Source organism: Centroberyx gerrardi, chromosome 18 (genome assembly GCF_048128805.1).
Source record: "Centroberyx gerrardi isolate f3 chromosome 18, fCenGer3.hap1.cur.20231027, whole genome shotgun sequence".
NCBI lineage: Eukaryota > Metazoa > Chordata > Actinopteri > Beryciformes > Berycidae > Centroberyx > Centroberyx gerrardi.
Window position 1 is genome coordinate 8,561,490 of NC_136014.1, and position 17,632 is coordinate 8,579,121.

General features: G+C 42.6%; 1 protein-coding gene across 2 annotated transcripts in view; it reads left to right on the forward strand.

The window, feature by feature from the left end:
• The first annotated feature begins 1,702 nt into the window (after positions 1-1,702).
• Positions 1,703-17,632, forward strand: part of enpp1 (ectonucleotide pyrophosphatase/phosphodiesterase 1) — a 200,770-nt gene continuing 184,840 nt past the window's right edge. For both annotated transcript variants that reach the window (XR_013507443.1, XM_071919048.2), the window contains exons 1-16: positions 1,703-1,912; positions 6,239-6,308; positions 6,539-6,664; positions 8,459-8,584; positions 9,598-9,661; positions 11,073-11,170; positions 11,255-11,334; positions 12,251-12,370; positions 13,472-13,581; positions 13,697-13,762; positions 13,848-13,920; positions 14,337-14,445; positions 15,930-16,061; positions 16,176-16,207; positions 16,347-16,474; positions 17,356-17,425. Coding sequence is in view for 1 of the 2 variants with exons in the window: in XM_071919048.2 (XP_071775149.2) it covers positions 1,784-1,912; positions 6,239-6,308; positions 6,539-6,664; positions 8,459-8,584; positions 9,598-9,661; positions 11,073-11,170; positions 11,255-11,334; positions 12,251-12,370; positions 13,472-13,581; positions 13,697-13,762; positions 13,848-13,920; positions 14,337-14,445; positions 15,930-16,061; positions 16,176-16,207; positions 16,347-16,474; positions 17,356-17,425 (1,533 nt within the window). In the remaining variant the exon portion in view is untranslated. The remainder of the gene's footprint in view (positions 1,913-6,238; positions 6,309-6,538; positions 6,665-8,458; positions 8,585-9,597; positions 9,662-11,072; positions 11,171-11,254; positions 11,335-12,250; positions 12,371-13,471; positions 13,582-13,696; positions 13,763-13,847; positions 13,921-14,336; positions 14,446-15,929; positions 16,062-16,175; positions 16,208-16,346; positions 16,475-17,355; positions 17,426-17,632) is intronic.

The window sequence follows — 17,632 nt, forward strand, 5'->3', positions numbered from 1 at the left end:
CAACCCCAGAACCACACTCAGCGTCACACTCAGGCATGCACACACACACATAAACACACGCATACACACACACAAACAGGGAGACCAAGATAAACAGGGAGTGAGAACAGTGAACCCACGGCTGTTTATGAGTGCAAGACAAGGAAGAGGTCAGAGGTCGCGGGTTCCAGCCATGTGATCTCCATTATCACACCATGGAGCTCACTAGAGCCAAAATACGCCTATGATATTAGGAGTAATAATATTAATAGCATTTCTTTCAATGTCACAGAAACATTTCTACTAGATGGGAGGTGTTTTAGTATTACTGTAAGTGTTGCAACATCACCATCTTGTGGATGCTTTGATAACTTATGCATTGATTGGATTACTGTATAAAAAGAGCGTGTCTATTTGCTGATAGTCCTGTAATAACGTGAGAGATAATTTAGTGCTTTTTGCATACTTAATGGATATGTTCAAATCTGTACGCAACAATCTGTCACTAAGAAGGTGACAGCAGTTTGCAGATGTAGTATATATCCATTCAAGGTTTCAAAATCATTGGTGTCAACTGATTTTTCCACAGGCTTTGTTATTCTGTGGTTCTCACAGTGGGGTCCGGGGACCGCCAGGGGTCCCCGAGGGGCTCCAGAAGGCCGCAGATTGGAGTTTTAGCTATATAAACATTGGCAAAATTGCTCCGGTGGCAGAAAAAAATATCATTGGTTGAGATAAACCTCAGTGACCGGAGCCAAAAGAACCACATTTTTTTCTGGATGAGTAACATTACACTGAAAGCCAGTGAAAAAGGCACAAGGTAAGAGAGAAGGAAGCTAAAACTACGAAGCCTAGCGCTGCTCAGAGAAATGTTTGTATAACTAAAACTCCAGTCTGCCAAAAAGTCAGCAGTAACATTAAGAATAGTTTAATTTAACTAATATTTAATTCCTTAAAAGTTAGCACAATTAGAGAATATATAATGGTGCCTGTTTTGTTCATTGGTTTCACTCTCCCCACTGTTTCCTGCACCTGAAGTACAGACAGTTAATTAATCATATCTAACACTCATCTCAGAAGGTGATTCTTTAGGAAATCTTATATCAAACACAGGTCCATAGTCCAAGGTGTATCTATGAAAACAAGTAGGACCCAGTTTAAGGTTTGAGACTGCTTTAGTGTGGTGTTATGGCTTATTTGGTTCAGCACAGCAGAAGTTCCAGTCTCACCAGCAGGGGGCAGCAGCACTCAACCACCTTACATGAAACTAACTTCGAGCCGTGAAGTTCCTCATCAACTGTTTCACTACTGTTCCTCCTGCACCTGAGAAATTGGTAATGACACACACTATCGAGGGCATGTCTGAATATACCGACGTGGGTTTGTCTATTTTAAATTAGACTGCAGGTGTGTTTAAACATAGATATAGTAGGCCTAGCAAAAAATACCAAATATAATTATTAAAACAGAAAGCTGTGGGCTTTGCTGGAACGTCATATTCTGAAATGGTTGAAATGCCTCCGATAAAAAAAAATAATTAATTGGGTTTTTTTTCTTTTCTTTTTTAGTGTTCTTTCTTTTTTACAGCCTCGTAGCCTACCGGTCTCATATCAGTCGCATATGCTTTACAATGCAAACTTGGGAGACGTCAAGAAACGAGGCGGTGCTAGCCTACTCTAAAGCACAGAGGCTCCTATCCCAGTCGTAGTGCCATACATACATACATACTGCAGACAGTCACCGGGGAGAGTGCTGTGTGCCGCTTAAGTCCACTGGCAAAAAAACACACTGGCAGTGGGTCAGCATGGAAATATCCAAAGGAGACGAGCGGTCGGCTGAGCAAGCCGCCTCTCTGTTTGGACTGGAGAGTCAGAGGAGACAGAGCGAGCAGGGCGGCAAGAGGAGATCCAGACACTGTAAAGTCATTATTGGGGTACGTACAGTAGCAGCGACCTGTCTGAACTATAGACCACCTACTAACCGTTTCTCCCAACTGTCTAACTCCACGCTACAGGCTTGTTATTGTCTTCCACGGTAATATGAAACGCTATTAGTCGGATAATGTGTCATAAAGTTTGCTAACTGTTGGTTTAACTGGAACAGTCAACCTGTCCAGTTTACTTTACAGGCTGAAGCCACCCCATAATATTCCTGCACGGACTTATAGTGTTTCTGTGGTACTTCTGTAGTGAGTTTATAGTGACCTTATCATACTTTTCTCTCCTGTGGTATCACTATAATATTCTTATAATATGCTATTATTATAGGGTTTGTAGTTTTGCTGTGATATTTTAATTTTCGTAAAGGAAAAAATAGCTTAAACTGTAGGTCAACTTTTCTACAGTGTTTACAGTTAGTATCATCAAACCACACCTGTCACACAGACTATAAATTGTCTATTTGACAGTGAAAAAAAAGTTTTAAATCCTGTGAAATAGGACACAAAAGTGTCAGTACAGGTGGGACTGGACTACAGGACTGGACCTTTAAACCCACCATGCTGATTCTAGGCAATAAGAAGACTTTTTCCAACTGGAAGTCATGTGCTGTCAGCAAGTCAAATATTCTCTGAGAGCAGGGTGTAACTGTTAACTATTTTTCAGATATCTAATTTCTGTCACAATAAGTCAGCCAGTCATGAAAGCTCAGAGGGAAGTTGAGTCCTGCTTCCCCTGTCCATCATACTCACATGTTAGTATTATGGATCTTTATGGAGGGTTATAGGAGAAAAGGGGAGGCAGGTTGAAGTAGGAGTGTGTTGTTGGTGATGTGTATTTTTATTTTAATCAGCAGAATTTTAGCATTGTTTTTCTAACTTGGCACACTGCCAAGGTTGGAGGTTCAGTTCCCACTGTACACACACTTTAAAATATTCCTACATATCAGACCTAATTATTAGGATTTGATCTATATGGGTTTTAAAGGCAGGTACCGATACTGATATTTTTGGACATGTTTTGGAAATGTGACCATTTTCATGCCAAAAAAAGACAAGGATTCCCCCGAATTTTATTCTCAGTGGGTGGGAAAAGCCTCTGAAACAGCAGATAGAGCATAGACACTAAAACCCCATTGAAACCCAGACTAGTTCAATTCTTTTAGGGTTAGCAGCTCTTTAATGCAGGGCGACCCACCACACCTATTCATATCTGACATTTTAAAAAAGGGCAATATTGGCCCAAAATGTCAGTCTAACCCTACTAATTACCAGTGTAATATATGGGGAGGTGGGATCACACTGTGCCCACCACCTCTCAGCAGTGTACCCACCTACCAATCGAACTGTCACAGAAATATACTGCACAGATAGGAGAATCTACCCCTAACCCTAACCCACCTATCAACCTGATTACTACCATAGCCTAACCAAGACCACAGGGACCAGACTTCACCTTTGGCAGCTCCATGTAAAGCCCTGCTGTCTGTTTGGCGCTGATGAGATATACATGCGGTGAGCTCAAAGTCTAGACAACAGAAAGGTCTGTACTGTCACGAATCAACCACCAGATTCTGGCAAACATCTGTTAGTAATTGTGCCATTGGTACACGTTGCAGCGCAATGTTATTTGAGGTTTTGCAACAGGATGATTGCAACATCTTGTGACTAAAAAACAAGGCTATTTTTTTAAGCCCTGCACCCTAAATTAGTCACTCTTTTAGTTCAGTTCTCTGTACTAGTATCATCATTTTTCATAAGCATTTCATGGTATGTTTGAGTTTTATTTGGCAATAGTAACAGTCATGTGAAAACTTGTCTTCGCTGTCCAGTTTGAGTTCTGTTTTGACTCCCAACACAGTTTTTATCACATCCTTGTTATGTAGACAATACAGACTACTGAACTTAGTAGTAGAGTGTCTTCCAGTATCAGACGAGTAGACAGCCAGACAGACTGTTTATTTTCTCAACCCACAAAGATGGAGTCCAAAAGGCTTTCCCAAGGAGCCCATCCAGGCCTCTCTCTCTCTCTCTCTCTCTCTCTCTCTCTCTCTCTCTCTCTCTCTCTCTCTCTCTCTCTCTCTCTCTCTCTCTCTCCCTCAAACTCACCACACACCTATGGTTTGAGCTGGGGGGGGGAGTAAGTGCACATGCCCAGACACCGTGCACAGACCATATTTTCATACCTGTCTAGGAATTCCAAGTCTTGTGTATGTGAATCACACCAAATGGATTACTCTACACTAGACGACTTCCACAATCCTGTGTGTTTTCAGGGACTTCAGTGTGAGGCTGTGAACTTTCTCATATGCCAAATTCCTTCAAGGGTGACTGCACACTACAACAGCTTCAGCTGAAACTTGATCACATTGGTCATGCTATAGTGAAAGACATCCGTATTGAGGCTCAAAGTCTTATTTCTCTTAAAACAAGTGAAAATATTTCCCAGCAGGGTGAGATAATTCCACTTTTTTTCCAATGCATATCAAGGTTTTTTTTAAGAAGTTTCTTGAATCAAGTGTCATTTTCTTGATACTAGTGCAGTGATCTGCCTTATTCTGCCTTAAGATAATTACATTCATTTATAGGAAATGACTGAAACAACTGAAGCTGCATTGGAAACAAGCAGAATTAAATCAGCCCATGGGCAGAATTTCTCACTTTTTCCCCTCGTTTTCACTCAAGACTGAATGAGACTAGATAAGATAAGATAAGATAAGAAAAGATAAGATAAGATAGATAAGGTGAAACTTTAATGATCCCTGTGACTTGATAAGATACAATAAAATCAATTTTGTGACTGTTATTGGGTAGTTGAAGCGGCAAAAGGATACAGCAAAGAGAAAAAAAGAAGAATATAAATAAGAATATAGCAAATTAAACATAACACAGTTGACAGTTCCAAGGTGTCAAGATCATATTCAGTGGAAGGTCATGAATGAAAAGCATGAAAAAACAGTTACAACATTATAGGGGGGTTGAGATAGACATTTTTTGCAGTGTAATTATATTTTTGTAGACTCTCGAATCGTCACCCACTCTATTCTGCTCAGTTCTCCCATTGGTACTCAATGTAATTGCATACTTCCTATTCAGTTACCACTTCTGCTCTAGTGACTGTTAACCAGCCCCCTGCCCTCTCACTCCCCCTCCTTTTCTACCAGACATCCCTGTTGCATCCTTTAAACTGAGGGTGGCATCACACTTGAACACAAGGTTTAATACACAACCATTAAAACAGCCACGATAACTGCCGTGTGCCGTGTTTAGGCGTGAGACTGGTGAACATCCCCTCTCTAAACGGTCTGATTTAGATCAAACCTCCGCGATCGGCTACTTTGAACCTCCCCTCTAATTACAAAGCCCCCAGTGAGCAGCCCTCTCTGGGCAGAGGAAGAGCCCGGCAGCTGGTGAAGACGCAGGCCCGCATGTCCTCCACACCGCTTTGGCTCGTCAATTAGAGAGGGCAAAGACCTGCAGGAGATGTGGAGGGATTTTGACTTGTGTATGGAGGAATATGGAAATGATTAAAAGTCTTTTGGGCGGGGAACGGGAATAAATAAATAAGTCTCTAAGCCCCATGATAATAGCACTTTACCCCCAATTGAATAAAGCTAAAGAAAGGAGAAATCCCACGACCAGATGAAAAACTAAAAAAATACAAATACAAAAATACAAATACAGATTCAATTGTGTTTATTTGTGGTTCTGCAAAATGACTGTTCCTGATTTGTGGCTTTTTGTCAAGGAGATGCCAGAAATTGACATGTTTTCTTTAGGCATGTGGCTGACACTCTTATCCAGTAGAATAAGCTTCACTTTCAAGTTTTGGCCAAGCTCAAACTGCTAGACCATCTTTTCACAATAGTATGTCCCTTTTCACAAGATTTCCATCTCACAAGATCTCCAACGGACAGTGAAAACACATCCCCTTTTGTTCACGGCCTTCATGTTTCACATAAAGCTTTGTGGTGGGAAGCTGGTAACAGCTAGCTGGCAAAAAAGGTCATCAGTAGTATTCACATGTTGTGTCCTAACATGATCCTTTCACAGAAGTAACATTACAATGTACCAAGTTACTTTGCAAAGACACAAAATACGACCGGGTCATCCTCATGTCATTATTCAACAGAGGGCCTTTGTCTTCGTGGCTCCTGGAGTTTCTTGCTACTTGTTGCATTCTACTCACCAAAGGCAACTTTCCCAGTCATGTTTGATATTATTACTGGCTACATGATGCTTTCAATGAACGATTGAATGATCAGCTTACTTCAGTAGTTTTCACAAACATTCTGACATGTATTTATCCTCTCTGGCCTGTAGGTGCTGTTGCTGTGCTTACTGATTATCATCCTGGCCGTTGTGTTCTTTTTGAAGGGCTGTGATGTGAAAGGTTTGTTAACAACTCATCAACAGGCTACAGTGCCTATTTCTAATTCTATTGGCTTGTGTGCAAAAGCATTACAAGTTTGACTTCTTTTTTGTATTCTGACCAAATTTGTCTCCACTCTAACCCTAATCTTCCAGTGTTTTCCATCAGAAACCACTCTCAACTTCCTTTATCTTAATGATCCAGCTACTGTCTGACCCTTTTTTGCGTGTTGTGTGTGTGCGTCACCACAGTGACCAGCTGCAGGAACAGGTGTGTCACCGGGAGGAGGGACAAGTCCGCGTCCTGCCAGTGCGACCCGTCCTGCGAGGCCGAGGGATCCTGCTGTCTGGACTACGAGGAAGTTTGTCTCGAGCCCAGTAAGACTCTAACGAACTAACCCTCGCTGCTTCACACGCTCTAAGCTGGGAGTATTTACAGCAGCGGAGAAGGAGGAGGTTAAGGTTACCAGCCAGCCACTTAGAGAGAGACAAGACAGAGAGAGAGAGAGAGAGAGAGGTGAATGAAAGATTGTACATGCGTTCATTTTGTCCATAGGGTATGGTTCTGCCAGACTGGTGCGATCCGGGATTTTCCCCCACTGTACACAACACATCGTAAACACACTTTTAAGCCGGGGAGGAATGTTCACTCTCCGGCATGTTGACTCCAGGAAGGAGACCAGCTATGGATTCCATCTGGTTAGACGTGGGCAACGGTGTCAGTGTCCTCTCTGTTTGGAAACCGCCGTGCCAAAATACCCCCTCTGCCATTTCAGGGGCAGCGGTGGTCACTGTGGGCAGCTGTCCCCGGCTTGGGCGGGGCGCGACTGTGGCGTTTCCCTTAAGCTTACATTTCCTACCCGGCTGTAACATACCAGCCAAATGGGAAGAGTGAATTTTGACTTTGAGTGGATTTTGACTTTGAGTGGATTTTGACTTTGATTTTATTTGCACTTTTGCTTATGCACTGCGAAAAACGTCCATCTTAACGGGTCATTTAGTCTCACCTTCAAATCTTATTTTTCTTAAACCAAGAGAAAAATTCTGCCAGTGAGGTGAGATAACTCCACTTGTTTCCAATGTAGTTTCACTTGTTTCAGGAATTTTCCAGAAATGAATGTCAAGAAAATGACATGTGATTCTACAACATTCTTGAAACAAGTTGATTTGAATTGGAAACCAGTGAAATGATCTAACCCCACTGGCAGATTTTGTCACTTATTTTAAGAAAATTACAGTTTTGGGAGTCAATAATAGACTAAACGACTTGTTCAGATGGAGATGTTTTGCAATGTGTGCATCTCTGTTGTTGTGGTTGAAACTTCTACGTCTGTCATGATGCTGCTTTCTTAGCCAAGTCCCTCTTTGACAAACAGATTTAAAAACAAGGTGAAATAAAAATAACTACCTCCTCCACAGAGGCCTACAGTATGTACAGTATAAGGCAGATGTGACAGTGTGTTTTCCCGCGGATTACTGACCACAGCAACTTGTCTCCTGAGACAGAGCGTCCCCCTGTTCGCTCGTCCAGTTGACGGCCGGCCAAACCGCGCTGCTGGCCTAGAGAGGCAGTGAGGAGGGGCTTTCTCACCGACGCGCTAAAGATTCCCTTCTGTCATGAGCCGAGTCGGTAGCAGACTTGAGAAACCGTAGGGAATGTGTCGGGGTGGGAGAAGAGAATAGGAAACGGCTACTGTGTGAGTGTCCTTGAGCAAGGCACTTTACCCTCCGCCGCTCAGTGGGAAACAGTAGAAGAGTCCCAGTGTGAGAGTGTGTCACTGAGTGTGTGGCAGGGTGTTGCAGGGAAAGAGCACGCTGAGCAAACATTACCAAGGTAAATAAAAGAAGGAAAAAGTGTGTCTACTACATTTCGTCTAGTTATATTTATTATATCTGTGCTGTTGCATTTGAAAGGCAATGCTAAACATGTTTATTGCTTTAATGTAGGTTTCTGCCAGCTATTACAGCAATGAAGAATAAATTAGGATTCATCTCAACTCTCAACCCTCATTGCGTTTGTCCTCATCACACACACACACACACACTAGGTCACTCATCACACACACACACACACTAGGTCACTCATCTCCTCCTGGTTATTCTATGACTCTCCTCCCCTCTTTTTTCCACCCCATAAACTCCAGTTTCTCTCTCTCTCTGTCTTCCCACCAGGTCAGCGCTGGGCTTGTTCCAAATTTCGCTGCGGTGAGGAGCGTTTGCCCAATAGCCTGTGCTCCTGCTCTGATGACTGTGTGAAAGCGGGGGACTGCTGTGATAACTACGGCAACATATGCAAAGGTGAGCAAGCTGTCTAAACCAACCCCAGCTACCTGCATTTAAATCTCGTATTCAAGTAAAGTATGCCGAAACCAGCGGAGTGATTCGCCTCGTTTCAAGATATGGCATCAAAACAAGAGAATATGAGGTTAACACAAGGGGAATTTTCTCTCCCCTCTTTGGCAGAAACACTGTGTCTTACCCCCTTTTTGCCATAATAGTGAGTCACACCAGATGTATTCCATTCTCAGCTGAACACATGTGGCGAATGGAGCAAGGATCCTTCTTGAGAATGTGACGTTTGAGTATTGTTCAGTCACTTCTTCTGGGAATTCTTTGTTGTTTGTCAAGGCGTATCCCTCTGTACTTTCACATAATGTGCGCATGTGATTGACTGTGTCTCTCTCTTTTCTAGCTCCAAAAAATGGTGGAATGAAAAACTTAACCTCTCGCCAAGCATAAGAAACTCTTTCACTGTCTTTGGTCACTTGCTCATGAACACGTGTATGAAAAAGTAGCTGTATGCTTCTACACTTCCGCCGCCTACTGGATGCCAGTCAACTGGCTCCGTATTAATCGCTCATAAATATCACCCATAATAACCCACCATTTCCTTTGGCATTCAAAGTTGCTTGGCTTGCTTTGGCCTACGCAGTTCTAACACACAACATCTGCCACTATAACTGTGATTCATTAGACAGTTTGATATCAGTTTGGTCCTATTGGTATTTCAACCACTTTCAATCAAAACAGTTTACCAAAAAACGCGCTCAACCCTCAGTTATTTATGTGGGTGCTGAATCCTCAAAAAATATGTAACGAAATAAACAAACAAACAAAAGGTTTGTTTGCCTAAAAAGCACATTGAAGAAGGGCGTCTTGCCCGAAACGTCTGTGCGGCAATAAATATAAATTAATTAATTGGAGTGCTGTCCTGGAGTATTTCAACCACTTTACCACGCTCTGAGAAACGTATAGGAAACATACCTGAACATAATGAGAGGCTTAAATATGTTTGTGTATGTCTTTTCCAGTTGGAGGGAAGACCTGGCTGGACGAGGAGTGTGAGAAGCTTGAACAGCCACAATGTCCACCTGGGTAATTAAATGTTTTTTATACTGCTATTGCAGATGTGAGAAATCTGTATATAAAACCCCCCAAATCTGAGCCAGTCTGGTTGGGATTACCTCAGCTCCTCTCATCTTCACTAGTGCACAATAGTCTTTGAACATGATCTGACTACCTAGTCGGCTCTGAGAGTAACGTTATTCAGTTGTGTCACCCATACTTGTCCTGAATCAAGGCCATTGTTCGCTGTAGGCGGTTGTTAGTGGAAATTATACTGTAATCTGTGACTATAGAGAAAAATGGAAAAAGGCTTTTCTGTCGTAAATGTGCTGCCTTCAGTCTGGCAGTTGCTCATCGTGTGCGTTAGAACCATCAAAATAACCCAAACACATAACTCTTGTTTTATATGATGGTGTTGGTTTAGCTCGCAGTGAAAAAGTCGCTGTATCTATTGAAACTTAGCTAATGGCTCTGAGTATTAGGCACGTGTTGGAGCGTGTGGTGTGTGTGTGTGTGTGTGTGTGTGTGTGATCACATGTGTCTGTTTCTCCTTGGAAAGGGTAAGGGTGTAACCCCAGACTCATTAGACTATGGAAAAGAAAACTTTTGGGTTCCTCTTGAAGCTATTTTTGGCTTCCAGCTCTTTACGAATATCTTTGAACAAATGAATGCTGTCTGTGTTTTTATTTCTACATTTGACGTCACCCATTCTCTTGCGCTTCTTTATGGCGTTTCCGTTGGCTGCGACTCCAATTAGAGGTTTTCAATTTATTTTATGTGCGGTTTGCCTTTTACACGCACATCAGAATCTCTCCTGGCACCCTCCCCTTTTCACACTTTTAGTTTTTATAATTACAATTTGTTTTACCTTGCAAGCTCTTGAGTAGCAATCACAACTTAATGAGAAGTTATGAGAACTTAATAAGAATTTAACAGTGTAATATCTACATATGTTTTTCATTTTCTGTAAAAGAAATGAAATGTAACCGCTATATTTTGACAACTGTATGACAAATCAGTGTAACAATAACTGTAACCTTCAACTGTGGCAAGCCAAGGAAAGGGTGATTACGTAAATATGAAGTCATTCAGTGAATATTCCTGATGAAAACGGGAAGGGAAAATGCCTCTATTTGGGGAACAGAGGAATCTATTCTGACCGCAAGTCTTTGATTCATCGTCAGCGGAGTCACATTTCTCTTCTTGTGTTCCTCCGTGAGTCTTGTGTGGGCTTTGCCTCTCCTCAAAGACCTGCTTTGTATTCTCCACACAGAGCCACTGTACTACGCTGCTACTGTCCCGCGCCAAAGATAGTCACGTCTCCTGAGGATGAACTAGCCCCCGTTCCCCATTCATAAACGCACCTCAGTCTCCTCTTAAAGCATCGTTCTTCCTCTCTCTCTCTCTCTCTCTCTCTATCTCTCATTCTATCCCCGCCCAGGTTTTCCAAGCCTCCTCTCATCCTGGTGTCCATGGATGGGTTCAGGGCGGGGTATCTGGAAGCCTACGGCAGCCGCCTCCCAGTCCTCAAGAAGTTATGTAAGTGACCGACCAGCAGCATTGTTGACTTCGCAGCTTGTTTACCAGGCCTCCGGGTTTTGATTGGCCGTTGTTGCGTTTCAGGCAGCTGCGGCACGACGACGCCGTACATGAGGCCTTCTTACCCCACAAAGACCTTTCCCAATCACTACACCATCGTCACTGTAAGTGTGCCGATCCTTACCAATCAGTCAGTTCACAGAGGTGGAGAATAACTAAGTTCATTTACTCAAGAACTGTACTTACTGTATTTCCATTTTGTGAGACTTCATACTTTTCCTCCACTACATTTCAGAGGGAAATATCCACTACATTTATCTGACGGCTTTAGTTACTAGTTACTAGTTATAAGATTTTACATGCAAAACATACATTAAGCTCATAAAATATGATGCATTGTTAGAGTATAAACTCCCCAACAGTATATGGAGCAGTTGGACCTACAACAGTAAAATACTTCTTACAGATTAATGCATCAATAATTTAACACTCTGAAAGGGCCCGTTCTTCAGAATGAGTGCTTTTGATACTTAAGTACATTTTACTGCTAATACTTCTATACTTTTACTTAAATAAAATTTTAAATGCAGGACTCTTACTTTTAATGGAGTGTTTTTCCATTATGGTATTGCTACTTTTACTTAGTTGACTTAGGTCAAAAGTTGATTTGGTGCATGCAACCGCTCATGCATGCAACCGATTGTTTGTCTGACTTTACGCTGCTGCGCCTTATTTCTGCCTTCCTTTCCTCATGTGGACTGGGGATTTAAGTCTTTTTCCATGGCATCTTATTAGAGTCGCTGTTACTTGATGATAACAGTGAGGCTGCTGTTGTGGCCTAATGGCTTGCATGTGCTCATGAAGAGGAACCGCAGCCCAAATGAGCGGCTTACAGGGTGGAACGCACCTCTGCTGGTTGAAAACAGGCCCTGCAATTAGCTACAATGCTTCTCTTTCAAAATAAACAGGAATAAGCTATGGCTACCAGTAATATAACAGAGTGAGAAAGAGAGGATAGAGATAATCATGGAGTTGTACAGTATGTTACATCTTGTGTGTGTTTGTGTGTGTCTCCTGCAGGGTCTCTATCCCGAGTCTCATGGAATCGTGGACAACAAGATGTACGACGTGACCCGGGACGCCAGCTTCAGCCTGAAAACTGCAGAGAAATTCAACCCAGCGTGGTACCAAGGAGAGCCTGTAAGTGAATCCCGATTTTGTTTGCAAGGGCGCAAACTTGCCGTCCGTTAAATATTAGTTTTGCGTGTGATCTCTTCCCCAAGCTGTGAGGCCCGATGTTTAGAAAAACCTGACAACCTAAAGCTTTGGACCACGTCAGGGAAATTGTTGTTGTTCAGCAAAGCCACACGCAGTTCTGAGCAACCATTTCCTCTGCCAGAAGTAAGCTGGAAAAGGCAATGAGTAACGCTTCCTCCACGTATCTGAGGAGAAGTCGACAAGCCCTGAATCTGCGGAAAATACGAAGTGAATCAAGGGGAAGCGCCCGTCACAGAACTCAGTCACATGTAAGATATATGAATGACTGGTGGAGAAGCTCGAATGATTGCGCTCTGATCATGTTATCCTGCATGCTGTAATTTGCTGTCTATGAACGGCGCGAGCCACTTGTTTTGTTGACAGCACTCAGTTTCATCTCAGAGGATCGGAGCTCCCCATAATGCGCCTCTTGATATAATTATGGATTGTGCCTGTGCAAAATGACAGCCTGTGAGGGCTGCGGGTTGTGCTTGTTTAGACGCTCTGTGGTTTTCATTTAAATGGGAGGCCTCTTAAAACTCATTCTTCAGCCGTGTGACAGGCCGACCCCCCACCCCCACCCCTTCAAAATACACCATGCATGTGACTTTCCAGGAGGGAAGGCGGCTGTGAATGAGAACTATATGCACTGTGATCCCAGGAGAGGAATTCACTCTGACATCAATACAACTAAGTGCACTGCGCTCCTCCATCACATGCTCATAAACTTAGATATAAACCTCATCTAGCTGCAAATCAGTCTAATAGTCATTGATTTAACATAAAGATATGCGGTTATATTTCCATCAGTCTTGACTGGGCTGTGAGCCTTTCACCCTGATGGATTACACACTGCTGCTATAGTATAGCTGATATAGTATGATGAATGAGGTAGCTATTACCTGTGTCCAGCCTAGTGTGTCTGATTTAACCAATAAAGCTCTTCTCTTCTCTTCTCTTCTCTTCTCTTCTCTTCTCTTCTCTTCTCTTCTCTTCTCTTCTCTTCTCTTCTCCCTCTCCTCTCCTCTCCTCTCCTCTCCTCAGGTCTGGCTCACCGCCATGCGTCACAACCTGACGACAGGAACCTTCTTCTGGCCTGGCTCAGATGTCGCCATCAGTGGCAAATTCCCAAATTTATACAAGCAGTATGATAAGTAAGAGCGATGCCGTTACGTTGCATTCTTTTGTACCGGTGCCTGTGATTTCCATATTGCAAGAAATTTTATTGCATGATGTAGCGGTGTGTTGACTCGTTCATTTGTCACACAGGAGCGTTTTGTTTGAGACGAGAGTTTTGACAGTGTTTGAGTGGCTCAGTTTACCTGAAGGAGAAAGGTATCGCATGCTCTTCATTGGCATTACAGTGATATTTCTAGGGAATATTGTACGTCATATTTCAGTGTTACTTTTGTGATTTTAGACCTGACTTCTACACTTTGTACCTGGATGAGCCTGACTCATCAGGCCACCGCTACGGACCGACAAGCAGCCAGGTTAGCCATTTCATCTAACAATTGTACTAATCATTAAATAGAAGCTTGCAGTCAATTAACAGGACAACAAAGTAGGCAGAAAAGCTGCCTGTAGAGCTGTGTGATATATTAACTATGAGATTTCAGTGAAACATCTAGGTTGTAAATAACTAACTATATAGTCTCTCAAAGACTGGAATAAACACACCTTGCATAGAATAACATTTATTATCAATGATGTGAAATACACCACTGGTTCCAAAGTTTTTAGTGCATTTTATACATTTAATATTTAAATATTAGTTGAAACAAGTCGGGTTTTGAGTGATGAAGTGTGTGAGAAGCCTACAGGTTTTATAGACACTGTACTGCTGTGCATGGGACACTTTACCCTTATTCTGTTCAATTATTTTGTTTAACTACTGATGTGCTTCCAGGTCATTGAGGCCTTGCTGAAAGTGGACAAGATAATGGGCATGCTGATGGACGGCCTCAAACGGAGAAACCTGCACCGCTGTGTCAACATGATAGTCCTGTCTGACCATGGTGAGATAACTATTTAATTTCCACACAGTTCCCATCAAGGTTATAGGTGAGAGCGAGGAGAAGCCATGAATTCACAGCTTTTATTAGACAGAAAATAAGCGTAGAAGTCATTTAAAGAGACCAAAACAAAGGCAATCAAAAACAGAATCCTGTCTTTCGTTTTTCAAGTAGATTGAAATAGCATCAACAACAAATTCTTTAGACAGAACAATATGAGACAGACATGGTTACTTTTGGTTTATGATGAAGCAATGAGAGGAAGTGGTGTTCTTTCTTGTGCCTTCTTTCGCTTTCATAAAAAGCAGCAGTTCATATTGTCGTCATTTGCATACAAACAAACTCGGCGCAACCTTCTTGAAACTCTGCGGCTTCACAGTGAGAAGTCACAGGATTGTTTTACAGCCTGTGTGCCACTGAGGGGGAGTTTAGAGGCTTAGTGTCAGCTTCTACTGTTTGGCTTGGTTGAGTCACTGCACCTGTTGCAGGGCGACTGCAAGCCAGAGGGAAAGCTGATGAAAAATGATTCTGTTATCTGAGTGTAAACAGTGAGAAATAGTGCTAAGCGTGAGCTGCCAGGAGGTTCTGTCAAGAGGAGTCACCCTGGACATCTGCGGACCATATGTCTAGTCTTGTAATTAGGTATGTTAAAGATCAATGCAGTGAAATTAATGTGGCTCAGGGCGATGCCCAGCTATCCTTGTAATAAACTACGCATCACAGACAGGATTTTAATTTAAACTCACTGTACTTGTTATTACTCTATGGTGCTAGCCATCAAGAAAGATTCGCTAGTGTTCACATGTCACACCCTGCACACCATCAGCATCTGGTATGACATTTAAGGCTGTGAAACAGAGGTGATGACAAAGTGACTCGTAACATCAGCCACTCAGTGGAATTTCACATTTCTGATAAGATAAACTTTATTGTCCCTACAGCAATAGTCTTGGATAGTCTTGGAAATCAAAGCCAAAGCACCAAGGACATAAAAAAAAACAGCAGCATAGGACAGAAACATCAGACATCGTACACCAAGCATCATGGGATAAAAAAAACACACAGACATTCAAACACACAGTCCATTACTGATACTCAGCTTACTATCAAGTGACTATAATGTGTCACTAAAAAGTGTAGTTTCAGGTGATATAATAGTGTGAAAAGTAGTCTACAGATATTATTCAGTGTCTGGGTTAGGGTTAGACTAACGTCAGGGTTACAATAGTCTGTAGAGATGCAGCAAATAGGAAAGTGACACTTTGTTGAACATCTACTGTTTGTCACCTGATAGTTTAGTATCAACATTGGACTATGCAAATGGAGTGTAACAAAACATTCATGTACATGTACAATCCTACAACTAAAATGATGCAGAAGCTTTCCCTTTTTCATGCTATTAGGGCCACATTTGTAGAATATACACAAATCCAAGTCAAACTTTCTTCTTTCTTCTTCTTCTTAGTATTATTATTCTTATTTTACAGGCATGGATGACGCTTCCTGTTCAAAGGCAGCGTATGTGTCCTCCTACCAGGACAACACTGACGACTTCACTGTCATCCAAGGCCCCGCTGCTCGCATCAGACCCAAGCGCCTGCCGGAGGATTTCTTTTCCTGTGAGTTCCCGTCGAAACCGCCCCATTTCCCTTCATCCCAGCACCGTGACATCATTCAATGTCACGATGACTGCAACGTAGACTAATGCGGCCGACCTTTGTTTCTTTTCCCAGTCGACTACGAGGGCCTGGTGAAGAACCTGTCGGTATGTGAAGTATTCCAAGTCTCCGGACTTTTGTGTGGACAAGAAGAATGAAAAATTATCTGCTTGCTTGGCTTCGTGTCAAACAGCCCATTCTCCCCCTGCGCTGTGTTGATTCTCCTCGTCTCTGTCTGTTCTGAAGTGCAGGATCCCTGACCAGCCAATGAGGCCTTACCTCAAAGAGAACCTCCCCAAACGCATGCACTTCGCCAACAACGTGCGCATCGAGAGGGGCCACCTCTACATGAAGCCCGCCTGGCAGGCAGCGCTGTAAGTCACCGTCCAGCTCCCAGTCCATCACTGTGTTGGGTCATCAAACACTTCAGCAAAGGAAGAAAGAAGCTGAAGAAAGAATAACTGACACATTAAAAGCAGTAGTGTAAGGCTTAAGTGTATTAAAGGAGCAGTTCACCCCAAAAAAAGTCTGTCATGATCTACTCATCCCCATCCCCGTTTGTACGGCCACCAAACACACGGCCAGTTAGCCCCCATGGTTCTATCTCAGCTTTTTCCCAAACAATTTAAGTCAATGGGGCCTTTTTGTTTAAAGTTCCAAAAAAGGGCATAAAATGTCCATCAAATTGCTCTAAACAGCTTGCGCAGTGTAGTCCAAGTGTTTTGTATCCAAACGTCCAAAAGGCCGTTTTTTACCTCAGTATGTAACATCATCCTAGGTAGAGGAAATGGTAACTTATTCTTTATGTAGTATGGCAACCAAAACAAGGAAATGGGCTAATAATATTTCCAACTCACCAGCCAATAGAAGTGTTTGTGAGCAGTCTGTGTTTTGGTTGCCACGCTACAGAAGAAGTAGTTATGGTTTCCTCTACCTCAAATAAGTAGGTAAATATAATTACATATATACATAATTAGGAAAATATAGGCCTTTTGGTCTCATAGTGCAATCGTTTGTTTACAAGACACTTGGAGTGGAAGGTAAGTGGAAGAAGGATGTTATTTTTCACAGTATATCCTGTGTACAGCCGTCACACTGGTAATCCTCTGAGTTGTGTGCTGTATACATGCGGCCTGACAGGGTGGCGACTCCCCCGCCTCCCTTTCTCTCACACTGCTTTCTCCCTTTGTGTGTCAGTGTATACATTTCAGACTCCTGACATGGACTGACTGTGTTTATTCTCTCTCTTCCCCAGTCAGCCCAAGGAAGTCAAGTACTGTTCTGGAGGATTCCACGGCTCTGATAACCTCTTCAAAAACATGCAGGTCAGAGGGGGGGGAGGACACGGCTAAATGTCAGCCACAACCACAATCGCAGTTTATCAGCTCATAATATCCTGTTTTGATGAAAGTCTGGAAAATGAAAAGCTTCCTGGACATATTTATAAAAAGATTTCTACAGTCTACCCACAGTTGAATGCGGCCTCATGCAGCATCTCTTAAGGATGCCCTAATACTCATCATCGGACAATG